General features: G+C 45.6%; 1 protein-coding gene across 1 annotated transcript in view; it reads left to right on the forward strand.

The window, feature by feature from the left end:
- Positions 1 to 15,000, forward strand: part of zfyve26 (zinc finger, FYVE domain containing 26) — a 118,564-nt gene that overhangs the window by 101,471 nt on the left and 2,093 nt on the right. Inside the window, 6 exon segments of the mRNA XM_046367552.1 lie at positions 4,769 to 4,990; positions 5,815 to 6,012; positions 6,642 to 6,859; positions 7,667 to 7,862; positions 8,851 to 8,910; positions 11,457 to 11,639. Of these exon segments, the coding sequence (XP_046223508.1) occupies positions 4,769 to 4,990; positions 5,815 to 6,012; positions 6,642 to 6,859; positions 7,667 to 7,862; positions 8,851 to 8,910; positions 11,457 to 11,639 (1,077 nt within the window).

Genomic DNA, 15,000 nt, shown 5'->3' on the forward strand with positions numbered 1-15,000 from the left:
CGTTCCCACGGTGGACCTAGTCTTAACGTTCCCACGGTGGACCTAGTCTTAACGTTCCCACGGTGGACCTAGTCTTAACGTTCCCACGGTGGACCTAGTCTTAACGTTCCCACGGTGGACCTAGTCTTAACGTTCCCGCAGTGGACCTAGTCTTAACGTTCCCGCAGTGGACCTAGTCTTAACGTTCCCGCAGTGGACCTAGTCTTAACGTTCCCGCAGTGGACCTAGTCTTAACGTTCCCGCAGTGGACCTAGTCTTAACGTTCCCGCAGTGGACCTAGTCTTAACGTTCCCGCAGTGGACCTAGTCTTAACGTTCCCGCAGTGGACCTAGTCTTAACGTTCCCGCAGTGGACCTAGTCTTAACGTTCCCGCAGTGGACCTAGTCTTAACGTTCCCGCAGTGGACCTAGTCTTAACGTTCCCGCAGTGGACCTAGTCTTAACGTTCCCGCAGTGGACCTAGTCTTAACGTTCCCGCAGTGGACCTAGTCTTAACGTTCCCGCAGTGGACCTAGTCTTAACGTTCCCGCAGTGGACCTAGTCTTAACGTTCCCGCAGTGGACCTAGTCTTAACGTTCCCGCAGTGGACCTAGTCTTAACGTTCCCGCAGTGGACCTAGTCTTAACGTTCCCGCAGTGGACCTAGTCTTAACGTTCCCGCAGTAGACCTAGTCTTAACGTTCCCGCAGTAGACCTAGTCTTAACGTTCCCGCAGTAGACCTAGTCTTAACGTTCCCGCAGTAGACCTAGTCTTAACGTTCCCGCAGTAGACCTAGTCTTAACGTTCCCGCAGTAGACCTAGTCTTAACGTTCCCGCAGTAGACCTAGTCTTAACGTTCCCGCAGTAGACCTAGTCTTAACGTTCCCGCAGTAGACCTAGTCTTAACGTTCCCGCAGTAGACCTAGTCTTAACGTTCCCGCAGTAGACCTAGTCTTAACGTTCCCGCAGTAGACCTAGTCTTAACGTTCCCAGTAGACCTAGTCTTAACGTTCCCGCAGTAGACCTAGTCTTAACGTTCCCGCAGTAGACCTAGTCTTAACGTTCCCGCAGTAGACCTAGTCTTAACGTTCCCACAGTAGACCTAGTCTTAACGTTCCCGCAGTAGACCTAGTCTTAACGTTCCCACAGTAGACCTAGTCTTAACGTCCCGTATTAGACCTAGTCTTACATTCATTTGACCTGTTTAACGGACATAACCTATATCACAGTAGACCTAGTCTTAAAACCCAAACTAGACCTAGTCTTAAAATATATTATAGACCTAATCTTAACGTATCCCGCAGTAGACCTAGTCTACAATTTATAGTAGTAGACCTAGTCTTAACGTTCCCGTAGTAGACCTAGTCTAACGTTCCCGCAGTAGACCTAGTCTTAACGTTCCCACAGTAGACCTAGTCTTAACGTATCCCACAGTAGACCTAGTCTTAACGTTCCCACAGTAGACCTAGTCTTAACGTTCCCATAGTAGACCTAGTCTTAGTCTGTATTATTCCACCTAGGGGACATTCATTTGGTGTTTAAACGGTATAATATATCACATAATACCTAAAAACACAAACTGTACAATAGTATAGAAATATATTATATAATAATCTAATCTATAAAAAAATGGGAAGTTACAATTTATAGTATAGACTGTATTGATTTAGACTGTATAGTATAGACTGTATTGATTTAGACTGTATTGATTTAGACTGTATAGATATAGACTGTATAGTATAGACTGTATAGTATAGACTGTATAGTATAGACTGTATAGTATAGACTGTATAGATATAGACTGTATTGATATAGACTGTATTGATATAGACTGTATTGATATAGACTGTATTGATATAGACTGTATAGTATAGACTGTATAGTATAGACTGTATAGTATAGACTGTATAGTATAGACTGTATAGTATAGACTGTATAGATATAGACTGTATTGATATAGACTGTATTGATATAGACTGTATTGATATAGACTGTATTGATATAGACTGTATTGATATAGACTGTATGGATATAGACTGTATTGATATAGACTGTATTGATATAGACTGTATTGATTTAGACTGTATTGATTTAGACTGTATTGATATAGACTGTATAGTATAGACTGTGTAGTATAGACTGTGTAGTACAGACTGTGTAGTATAGACTGTGTAGTATAGACTGTGTAGTATAGACTGTGTAGATATAGACTGTGTTGATATAGACTGTGTTGATATAGACTGTGTTGATATAGACTGTGTTGATATAGACTGTATTGATATAGACTGTATTGATAGTATAGACTGTATTGATAGTATAGACTGTATTGATTTAGACTGTATTGATATAGACTGTATTGATATAGACTGTATTGATATAGACTGTATTTATAGTATAGACTGTATTGATTTAGACTGTATTGATTTAGACTGTATAGTATAGACTGTGTAGTATAGACTGTGTAGTATAGACTGTGTAGTATAGACTGTGTTGTATAGACTGTGTTATAGACTGTGTAGTATAGACTGTATTGATATAGACTGTGTAGTATAGACTGTGTAGTATAGACTGTATTGATATAGACTGTATTTATAGTATAGACTGTATTTATAGTATAGACTGTATTTATAGTATAGACTGTATTTATAGTATAGACTGTATTTATAGTATAGACTGTATTTATAGTATAGACTGTATTGATATAGACTGTATTTATAGTATAGACTGTATTGATATAGACTGTATTTATAGTATAGACTGTATTGATATAGACTGTATTTATAGTATAGACTGTATTGATATAGACTGTATTTATAGTATAGACTATTGATATAGACTATTGATATAGACTGTATTTATTGATATAGACTGTATTTATAGTATAGACTATTGATATAGACTTATTGATATAGACTGTATTTATAGTATAGACTATTGATATAGACTGTATTGATATAGACTGTATTGATATAGACTGTATTTATAGTATAGACTATTGATATAGACTATTGATATAGACTGTATTGATATAGACTGTATTTATTGATATAGACTGTATTTATTGATATAGACTGTATTTATTGATATAGACTATTGATATAGACTGTATTGATATAGACTGTATTTATTGATATAGACTGTATTTATTGATATAGACTGTATTTATTGATATAGACTGTATTGATATAGACTGTATTTATAGTATAGACTGTATTGATATAGACTGTATTTATAGTATAGACTGTATTGATATAGACTGTATTTATAGTACATATTTTGAATGCACAGATATACTGTGACGAGATCCTGAGGCCCATTGTCGTGCCATTCATCCACCACCATCACCTCATGTTTCAGCATGATAATGCACCGCCCCATGTCGCAAAGATCTGTACACAATTCCTGGAAGCTGAAAATGTCCCAGTTCTTCCATGGCCTGCATACTCACCAGACATGTCACCCATTGAGCATGTTTGGGATGCTCTGGATCGACGTGTACGACAGCGTGTTCCTGTTCCCGCCAATATCCAGCAACTTCACATAGCCATTGAAGAGGAGTGGGACGACATTCTATAGGCCACAATCAACAGCCTGATCCACTCTGTGTGAAGGAGATGTGTCGCGCTGCATGAGGCTAATGGTGGTCATACCAGATACTGACTGGTTTTCTGATCCACACCCCAAGCTCTGAGACCGACATAGTATATCTGTAATCCCAGTCATGTGAAATCCATAGATTAGGGCCTCATGAATTTGTTTTCATTGACTGATTTCCTCATATGAATTGTAACTCGGTAAAATCTTTGAAATTATTTCGTGTTGCGTTTTATTTTTTTGTTAAATTTTCGTTCAGTATAGCAGGTGAGAGCGTTGGACGAGTAACCGAAAGGTTGCTAGATCGAATCCCCGACAAGGTAAAAATCTGTCGTTCTGCCCCCTGAACAAGGCAGTTAACCCACTGTTCCGAGGACCGTCATTGTCAATAAGAATTTGTTCTTAACTGACTTGCCTAGTTAAATAAATCAACTAAAATAAATAGAAACCGGTTGATCTGGATATAAAGAGATATTATGTAACACTGCAGATCAACTAGGTTATGCAACCAACCGCCCTCGTTTTCTGTTATTGTACCATCATTTACTGTGTGTGTTTGTTTATTTGTGTCTCGCTCTCCCTCTCCGTCTCCCTCTCCGTCTCCCTCTCCGTCTCCTTCTCCGTCTCCTTCTCCCTCTCCGTCTCCTTCTCCCTCTCCGTCTCCGTCTCCCTCTCCTTCTCCCTCTCCCTCTCCGTCTCCCTCTCCGTCTCCCTCTCCTTCTCCCTCTCCGTCTCCCTCTCCTTCTCCCTCTCCGTCTCCCTCTCCTTCTCCCTCTCCTTCTCCGTCTCCCTCTCCTTCTCCCTCTCCGTCTCCTCTCCTTCTCCATCTCCCTCTCCCTTCTCCGTCTCCTTCTCCCTCTCCGTCTCCCTCCGTCCTTCTCCCCTCTCCGTCTCCGTCTCCTCTCCGTCTCCCTCTCCGTCTCCCTCTCCGTCTCCCTCTCCGTCTCCCTCCCGTCTCCCTCTCCGTCTCCCTCTCCGTCTCTGTTTCCCTCTCCGTCTCTGTTTCCCTCTCCGTCTCTGTTTCCCTCTCCGTCTCCCTCTCCGTCTCCTCCCTCTCCGTCTCCCTCTCTGTCTCTGTCTCCGTCTCCCTCTCCGTCTCCTCCCTCTCCGTCTCTGTCTCCCTCTCCGTCTCCGTCTCCGTCTCCGTCTCTGTCTCCCTCTCTCTCCGTCTCCCTCTCTTTCGCTCTGTGTATCAGTCTTTCAGTGAGGACATCCTGTGGTCTCTGAGGGAGCTTGAGGAAGCTCTTTGTGAGCCTGGAGGATCAGTGGACTGGCCAGAGGGGGTTCAGGGTCAGGGCAACAGCCTGTATCAAGAGAGCTTGTACTACCTGTCCAGCTACGGGACTCATCTGGCCCTGGTCTCCTTCCTGATGAGACACGACAACATGAAGGACGCCCTGCAGCACCTACTCAGCAAGGTCAGGGGTCCGAGGTTAGGGGGTCAAGGTTTAGGGGTTAATAATCAGGGGTTAGAAGTAATGATTTGGCCCTGGTCTCCTTCCTGATGAGACATGACAACATGAAGGACGCCCTGCAACACCTGCTCAGCAAGGTCAGGGGTCAGAGGTTAGGGGTCAAGGTTACGGAGATCTTATCTCATTACTGTGAACTTCAAGTTCAATGCTACTTTATTTGTTGTTGTCGTTGAGGATTTGTATTAAGGTGGAGCCAGGTTGTCATGGTAAATAAGAATTATTTAAGTGATCTGCCTGATTAAAATAAATAATGAGTTATGGTCCTTCGAGCCGGATAGCATCGATTGTCCTGGAACTGTATACTCAAACAATTTATAGATATTAGAAACCTATCAGGAACCTATTAAACCTATGTATAGATATTAGAAACCTATTACACCTATTTATAGATATTAGAAACCTATTAGAAACCTATTTATAGATATTAGAAACCTATTAGAAACCTATTTATAGATATTAGAAACCTATTAGAAACCTATTTATAGATATTAGAAACCTATTAGAAACCTATTAGAAACCTATTTATAGATATTAGAAACCTATTACACCTATTTATAGATATTAGAAACCTATTACACCTATTTATAGATATCAGAAACCTATTACACCTATTTATAGATATTAGAAACCTATTACACCTATTTATAGATATTAGAAACCTATTACACCTATTTATAGATATTAGAAACCTATTACACCTATTTATAGATATTAGAAACCAAGGGGACATGAGTTCAACAGTTGTCCCTCCCTCCATGGCCCTCCAGGAATGTCCAGAGGAGGTGTTCCTGGAGGGCATATTGCAGCCTAGTCTGGAGAGGGGTCGTCTGGGGATGCTGCAGGGGTTACTGGAGACCCTAGATCCAGGCCTGGAGGTCTGTAGCCGATACCTCCTCTCCTCCTGTCAACTGCTGCAGCGACGGGGACACTTCCACACACTATACCAGCTACAACAGTTCATGATGGTTAGTCTGTACGCCTCCCACCACCCCACCTCTCCTCTACTCCTCCCACCACCCCTCCTCTACTCCTCCCACCACCCCTCCTCTACTCTACTCCACCCACCACCCCTCCTCTACTCCTCCCACCACCCCTCTACTCCACCCACCACTCCACCCACCACCCCTCCTCTCTACTCCTCCCACCACCCCTCCTCTCTCCTCCCACCACCCCTCCTCCCACCACCCCACCTCTCCTCTACTCCTCCCACCACCCCACCTCTCCTCTACTCCTCCCACCACCCCACCTCTCCTCTACTCCTCCCACCACCCCTCCTCTACTCCTCCCACCACCCCTCCTCTACTCTACTCCTCCCACCACCCCTCCTCTCCTCTACTCCTCCCACCACCACCCCTCCTCTCCTCTACTCCTCCCACCACCCCTCCTCTCCTCTACTCCTCCCACCACCCCACCTCTCCTCTACTCCTCCCACCACCCCACCCTCTCCTCTACTCCTCCCACCACCCCTCCTCTACTCCTCCCACCACCCCTCCTCTACTCCTCCCACCACTCCTCTACTCCTCCCACCACACCACCCCTCCTCTACTCCTCTCCTGATTTAGAAACAGAATAACCCTCTCCTCCCTCCCGTCAGGACCACGTACGAGCGGCCATGACGTGTATCCGGTTCTTCACCCACGGTGTCGTGTCCTACGTACAGCTGGGAGACCAGCGGAGATGGCTGGTTCGGGCCAAGGAGCACCTCAGAACGTACCTTCAGGAGCAACAGGGAACACGTACCAACAGCACTAACAGGAAGAAGAGCACCTCTAACTCCTTCAGAAAGAAGATGTCTTCTAGTGATGTGTCCAGGTGAGCCTAGAGGGCCCGGAGGCTAGAGGGCCCGGAGGCTAGAGGGCCCGGAGGCTAGAGGGCCCGGAGGCTAGAGGGCCCGGAGGCTAGAGGGCCCGGAGGCTAGAGGGCCCGGAGGCCAGAGGGAGGCAGAGACTGAACTATTCTAACGTTTAGACGGCTGAAGCAAACATACACATTTTCTTCAGGAAATGTGCCTTTTTACCTCACCAATATGTCCAGGTGGTGACTAACCTCAGTTCCACAAAGACAAGATGACCATACTGCAGCCATCTGTCCTTCCCGTGGGCCATAACTGAACTATTACATAGTGCAGCCATCTCTTTTCTAACCTGTACCCCCTCACATTGACTCAGTACCGGTACCCCTGTATATATATATGCCTTGTTAGAGCGTAGCCTAGTGGTTAGAGCGTTGGACTAGTAACCGGAAGGTTGCGAGTTCAAACCCCCGACCTGACAAGGTACAAATCTGTCGTTCTGCCCCTGAACAGGCAGTTAACCCACTGTTCCTAGGCCGTCATTGAAAATAAGAATTTGTTCTTAACTGACTTGCCTGGTTAAATAAAGGTTCAATAAAGGTTAAATAAAAAAATATATATTGTTATTTTATTGTTTGTTTTTTATAATATTTTTTTACTTTAGTTTATTTACTAAATATGTTCTTAACTGCATTGTTGGTTAAGGGCTTGTAAAGTAAGCATGTGTGACCATAACTGATTTAATTGCGTAGTGCAGCCATCTCTCAGTGAGGCTTTAGTGAGGCTGCTATCATGTGACATTTTCCCCTTTTGTTTTCCTGAACCAGACACATGAACACGATAGAGCTCCAGCTGGAGGTGACTCGGTTCCTGCATCACTGTGAAACATCCAGCTCCGCCCCCACCCCCTCTGCCTCCTCCAGCCCCTCCCACCCCCCCAGCGCTCTGCCTCCTCCAGCACTCCTCCCACTCTGTTCGGCCCCAGCGCTTAGGGGACGGATGAAGATCGATGTAGCCTGCAAGGTGAGCCCCCACTAGCAAAGCTTCTCAAAGATAGGGAATAGTGCACTAGACGGGGCGATTTAGGGCACTGGGACTAGAGTTAGGGCACTAGATGGAGAGTTAGGGCACTAGACGGGGGGGCGTTAGGGCACTAGACGGGGCGTTAGGGCACTAGACGGGGCGTTAGGGCACTAGACGGGGCGTTAGGGCACTAGACGGGGGTTAGGGCACTTTAGGGCACTAGACGGGGAGTTAGGGCACTAGACGGGGAGTTGGGGCACACTAGACGGAGAGTTAGACGGGGGAGTTAGGGCACTAGACGGGGCGTTAGGGCACTAGAGGGCACTAGGGGGCGTTAGGGCACTAGACGGGGCGTTAGGGCACTAGACGGGGGCGTTAGGGCACTAGACGGAGAGTTAGGGCACTAGACGGAGAGTTAGGGCACTAGACGGAGAGTTAGGGCACTAGATGGAGAGTTAGGGCACTAGATGGAGAGTTAGGGCACTAGATGGAGAGTTAGGGCACTAGATGGAGAGTTAGGGCACTAGATGGAGAGTTAGGGCACTAGATGGAGAGTTAGGGCACTAGATGGAGAGTTAGGGCACTAGATGGAGAGTTAGGGCACTAGATGGAGAGTTAGGGCACTAGATGGAGAGTTAGGGCACTAGATGGAGAGTTAGGGCACTAGATGGAGAGTTAGGGCACTAGATGGAGAGTTAGGGCACTAGATGGAGAGTTAGGGCACTAGATGGAGAGTTAGGGCACTAGATGGAGAGTTAGGGCACTAGACGGGGGCGTTAGGGCACTAGACGGGGGCGTTAGGGCACTAGGCGGGGCGTTAGGGCACTAGGCGGGGGCGTTAGGGCACTAGACGGGGAGTATAGACGGGGGCCATAAAACAGAATGGTAGTGTCTTAAGTGCTATGAACAGATCGTATTGATGTCGGTAACCGATGCTGAATAATATGGGGCGCCATCTGACATCTGTGTCATTGCATTTACATTCCAGGTGATGTTGGGAGGAAAGAACATCGAAGAGGGGTTTGGTATCGCATACCGAGTCATACAGGTAAGAGACTGCATTCACACTGATTTCCGGTATGGTGACCCACGAAGTAGTCAGGTGGATACGTCTGGAATTTCCTTACTTTACTCAAATATTAGTCTTAAAAAGAAAATACCTCGACTTTAAAGTCAAGAAATAACTGAAACGTTATGTTGGCAACTACCTGTTATGGCAAATACTAGATATAGAGACCGAAACACAGAGGACCATGGGACCGACGACTAGAATGAGTTTAGACAAACAAGAGGACCAAGTAACTGACGACTAGAATGAGTTTAGACAAACAAGAGGACCAAGTAACTGACGAAGAATGAGTTTAGACAAACAAGAGGACCAAGTAGAATGAGTTTAGACAAACAAGAGGACCAAGTAACTGTCGACTCGACTAGAATGAGTTTAGACAAACAAGAGGACCAAGTAACTGAGGATTTAGACAAACAAGAGGACTAGAATGAGTTTAGACAAACAAGAGGACCAAGTAACAAACAAGAGGACCAAGAACTTCGACTAGAATGAGTTTAGACAAACAAGAGGACCAAGTAACAAACAAGAGGATTCGACTAGAATGAGTTTAGACAAACAAGAGGACCAAGTAACTGAGGATTCGACTAGAATGAGTTTAGACAAACAAGAGGACCAAGTAACTGAGGATTCGACTAGAATGAGTTTAGACAAACAAGAGGACCAAGTAACTGTCGACTCTAATGAGTTTAGACAAACAAGAGGACCAAGGACCAAGTAAGTGACGACCAAGTAGCTGACCAAGTAATCTGACCTCCAGTGTTTAATGACAACACCGTTAAGTCCTGGTTCCAAAGGGGCATCATACATTTTGAACATGTTCACCTCAATATAATATATGTACTCATGTACTCATTCAATCAATTACAAGAAACATTTTTATTGTTCAAATACCGATTTCTTTAAGTACTTATAAGTCTGAAATCGAATTCAGTCGCTTCAACATAATCTGGACGAACACGAAGGCATCTAGCATGGCGCGAGAAAAAAAACCTGCAGCACCAAAGTTGGTTGCCAAGTTACGTTAACAGTTGATTGAAACTCTACCTGATAGGTCAGAACCTAATAAGGGAAAAAAACAGGAAACAGAAACTAAAGGAAGAAACTGAGGAGAAACATTGGTCACCAGATAAATGAAAATCTTCGTACCTGCTGCTCCTACAACCTTAAACATAGGACTTACTCCCATCCTGACAGAAGGCCTGTAAATGTACCCAGAAATGTCTCGTCTGTGTTGGAGATTCACAATAAACCTTATTACGTAACACTGTGGTCATGTGACAAGCTGACACCATGTTGGGAGAAATGTCTGTGCTGTCACATCATGGTCTAGGAAGTTATATCCGTCCGTCTCCGTGACGATGTCTGTTGGGAGAATGTCTGTGCTGTCACATCATGGTCTAGGAAGTTATATCCGTCCGTCTCCGTGACGATGTCTGTTGGGAGAAATGTAAATATTGGTTTGCGTCGTTCTGTGAAGGAAGTAGGTCACCGCGTTGTACGAGATCTTCAGTTTCTTGGCAATTTCTCCCATGGAAAAGCCTTCATTTACTCAGAACAAGAATAGACTGACGAGTTTCAGAAAAAAAGGTATTTGTTTCTGGACATTTTGAGCCTGTTATCGAACCCACAAATGCTGATGCTCCAGATACTCAACTAGTCTAAAGAAGGACAGTTTTATTTCTTCTTAAATCAGCACAACAGTTTTCAGCCGTGCTAACACAATTGCAAAAGTTTTTATTTAATTTATTTATAATAAAATTTTACCCCCTTTTTCACCCCAATTTCGTAGTATCCAATTATTAGTAGCTACTATCTTGTCTCATCGCTACAACTCCCGTACGGGCTCGGGAGAGACGAAGGTTGAAAGTCATGCGTCCTCCGAAACACAACCCAACCAAGCCGCACTGCTTCTTAACACAGCGCGCATCCAACCCGGAAGCCAGCCGCACCTATGTGTTGGAGGAAACACCGTGTACCTGGGGACCTTGGTTAGCGTGCACTGCGCCCAGCCCGCCACAGGAGTCGCTGGTGCGCGATTAGACAAGGAAATCCCTACCGGCCAAGCCCTCCCTAACCCGGACGACACTAGGCCAATTGTGCGTCGCCCCACGGACCTCCCAGTCACGGCCGGCTACGACAGAGCCTGGGCGCGAACCCAGAGTATCTGATGGCACAGCTTGCTCTGCGATGCCGTGCCCTAGACCATGCAAAAGGGTTTTCTAATGATCAATTAGCCTTTTGATTGTTGCTGATAATGGGCCTCTGTACGCCTATGTAGATATTCCATAAAGAATCAGCCGCGTCCAGCTACAACAGTCATTTACAACATTAACAATGTCTACACTGTATTTCTGATCAATTTGATGTTATTTTAATGGACCAAAAAACGTGCTTTTATTTAAAAAAACAAGGACATTTCTAAGTGACCCCAAACCTTTTGAACGGTAGTGTATATTATTTATTTGTTAATAAAACATGAAACACAGTTTTTTTTCCCCTCTTCCTCCTCCTCCTCCTCCTCTTAGGACTTCCAGCTGGAAGCCTTGACGGTATACGTGCGTGCGGGCCAGAGGCTTGTGCGCCAGCGTCAGTACCGGGCCGTGCGCCAGCTGCTGAAGTGCGTGGGCGAGTCGGGCACCGCCACCAAGAACGACTGTGATGTCATCATACTCAGCTGCGTCTCCATCGCAGATAAGGGCCCCACAGACGTGAGTTACAGAGATAAGGGCCCCACAGACGTGAGTTACAGAGATAAGGGCCCCAGAGACGTGAGTTAGACAGATAAGGGGCCCCACAGACGTGAGTTACAGAGATAAGGGCCCCACAGACGTGAGTTACAGAGATAAGGGCCCCACAGACGTGAGTTACAGAGATAAGGGCCCCACAGACGTGAGTTACAGAGATAAGGGCCCCACAGACGTGAGTTACAGAGATAAGGGCCCCACAGACGTGAGTTACTGAGATAATGGGCCCCACAGACGTGAGTTACACAGATAAGGGGCCCCACAGACGTGAGTTACTGAGATAAGGGATCCCACAGACGTGAGTTACACAGATAAGGGGCCCCACAGACGTGAGTAACAGAGATAAAGGCTCCACAGACGTGAGTTACACAGATAAGGGGCCCCACAGACGTGAGTTACACAGATAAGGGGCCCCACAGATGTGAGTAACAGAGATAAGGGGCCCACAGACGTGAGTTACACAGATAAGGGGCCCCACAGACGTGAGTTACACAGATAAGGGGCCCCACAGACGTGAGTTACACAGATAAGGGGCCCCACAGATGTGAGTTACACAGATAAGGGGCCCCACAGACGTGAGTTACACAGATAAGGGGCCCCACAGACGTGAGTTACACAGATAAGGGGCCCCACAGACGTGAGTTACACAGATAAGGGGCCCCACAGATGTGAGTAACAGAGATAAGGGGCCCCACAGACGTGAGTTACTGAGATAAGGGGCCCACAGACGTGAGTTACACAGATAAGGGGCCCCACAGACGTGAGTTACACAGATAAGGGGCCCCACAGACGTGAGTTACACAGATAAGGGGCCCCACAGACGTGAGTTACACAGATAAGGGGCCCCACAGACGTGAGTTACACAGATAAGGGGCCCCACAGACGTGAGTTACACAGATAAGGGGCCCCACAATCTCTTTCAAATCAATCAGTTTACCATTTACCAGTGGTGGGGAAAAATTGTCATACCTGAGTAAAAGTAAAGATACTTTCATATAAAATACCTCAAGTAAAAGTCACCCAGTAAAATACTACTTGAGTAAGTCACCCAGTAAAATACTACTTGAGTAAGTCACCCAGTAAAATACTACTTGAGTAAAAGTCTAAAAATATCTGGTTTTAAATATATTTAAGTAAATAATAAAAGTAAATAATCAAATTCTGAATGACGCAAACATAACCAATTTTTTGTTTTTTAAATTTACAGATAGCTAAAACTCAACACCAGACATCATTAAGATAGCCAGGGTAACACTCAACACTCAGACATCATTACAGATAGCCAGAGTAAAAGTCAACACCAGACATCATTACAGATAGCCAGGGGAAAAGTCTAAAAATCATTACAGATAGCCAGGGGAACACTTAACACTCAGACATCATTACAGATAGCCAGGGGAACACTCCAACACTCAACATCATTACAGATAGCCAGGGGAACATCCAACACTTTTTACATCATTACAGATAGCCAGGGGAACACTCCAACACTCAGACATCATTACAGATAGCCAGGGGAACACTCCAACACTCAGACATCATTACAGATAGCCAGGGGAACACTCCAACACTCAGACATCATTACAGATAGCCAGGGGAACACTCCAACACTCAGACATCATTACAGATAGCCAGGGGAACACTCCAACACTCAGACATCATTACAGATAGCCAGGGGAACACTCCAACACTCAGACATCATTACAGATAGCCAGGGGCACACTCCAACACTCAGACATCATTACAGATAGCCAGGGGCACACTCCAACACTCAGACATCATTACAGATAGCCAGGGGCACACTCCAACACTCAGACATCATTACAGATAGCCAGGGGCACACTTCAACACTCAGACATCATTACAGATAGCCAGGGGAACACTCCAACACTCAGACATCATTACAGATAGCCAGGGGCACACTTCAACACTCAGACATCATTACAGATAGCCAGGGATGTTCTCACTGACATCATTACAGATAGTGTCCTCCAGACTCAGACATCATTTACAAACAAAGATGTTGTGTTTAGTGAGTCCTCCAGATCAGAGGCAGTAGGGCCAGGGATGTTCTCTGTTTAGTGTGTCCTCCAGATCAGAGGCAGTAGGGATGACCAGGGATGTTCTCTGTTTAGTGAGTCCTCCAGATCAGAGGCAGTAGGACCAGGGATGTTATCTGTTTAGTGAGTCCTCCAGATCAGAGGCAGTAGGGATGACCAGGGATGTTCTCTGTTTAGTGAGTCCTCCAGATCAGAGGCAGAAGGGATGACCAGGGATGTTCTCTGTTTAGTGAGTCCTCCAGATCAGAGGCAGTGGGATGACCAGGGATGTTCTCTGTTTAGTGAGTCCTCCAGATCAGAGGCAGTAGGGATGACCAGGGATGTTCTCTGTTTAGTGAGTCCTCCAGATCAGAGGCAGTGGGATGACCAGGGATGTTCTCTGTTTAGTGAGTCCTCCAGATCAGAGGCAGTAGGGATGACCAGGGATGTTCTCTGTTTAGTGAGTCCTCCAGATCAGAGGCAGTAGGGATGACCAGGGATGTTCTCTGTTTAGTGAGTCCTCCAGATCAGAGGCAGTAGGACCAGGGATGTTCTCTGTTTAGTGAGTCCTCCAGATCAGAGGCAGTAGGGATGACCAGGGATGTTCTCTGTTTAGTGAGTCCTCCAGATCAGAGGCAGTAGGGATGTTTCTCTGTTTAGTGAGTCCTCCAGATCAGAGGCAGTAGGGATGACCAGGGATGTTTTCTGTTTAGTGAGTCCTCCAGATCAGAGGCAGTAGGGATGACCAGGGATGTTCTCTGTTTAGTGAGTCCTCCAGATCAGAGGCAGTAGGGATGACCAGGGATGTTTTCTGTTTAGTGAGTCCTCCAGATCAGAGGCAGTAGGATGACCAGGGATGTTCTCTGTTTAGTGAGTCCTCCAGATCAGAGGCAGTAGGACCAGGGATGTTCTCTGTTTAGTGAGTCCTCCAGATCAGAGGCAGTAGGGATGACCAGGGATGTTCTCTGTTTAGTGAGTCCTCCATATCAGAGGCAGTAGGGATGGCCAGGGATGTTCTCTGTTTAGTGAGTCCTCCAGATCAGAGGCAGTAGGGATGACCAGGGATGTTCTCTTTATAAGTGTGTGAATTAGACCATATTACTGTCCTGCTAAGCATTCAAAATGTAACGAGTGCTTTTGGGTGACAGGGGAAAATGTATTTATTTATTTTAATTTTACTAGGCAAGTCAGTTAAGAATAAATTCTTATTTTCAACAACAGCCTAGGAACAGTGGGTTAACTGCCTGTTCAGGGGCAGAACGACAGATTTGTACCTTGTCAGCTCG

Source organism: Oncorhynchus gorbuscha, linkage group LG10, assembly GCF_021184085.1.
Source record: "Oncorhynchus gorbuscha isolate QuinsamMale2020 ecotype Even-year linkage group LG10, OgorEven_v1.0, whole genome shotgun sequence".
Classification (NCBI taxonomy): Eukaryota; Metazoa; Chordata; class Actinopteri; order Salmoniformes; family Salmonidae; genus Oncorhynchus; species Oncorhynchus gorbuscha.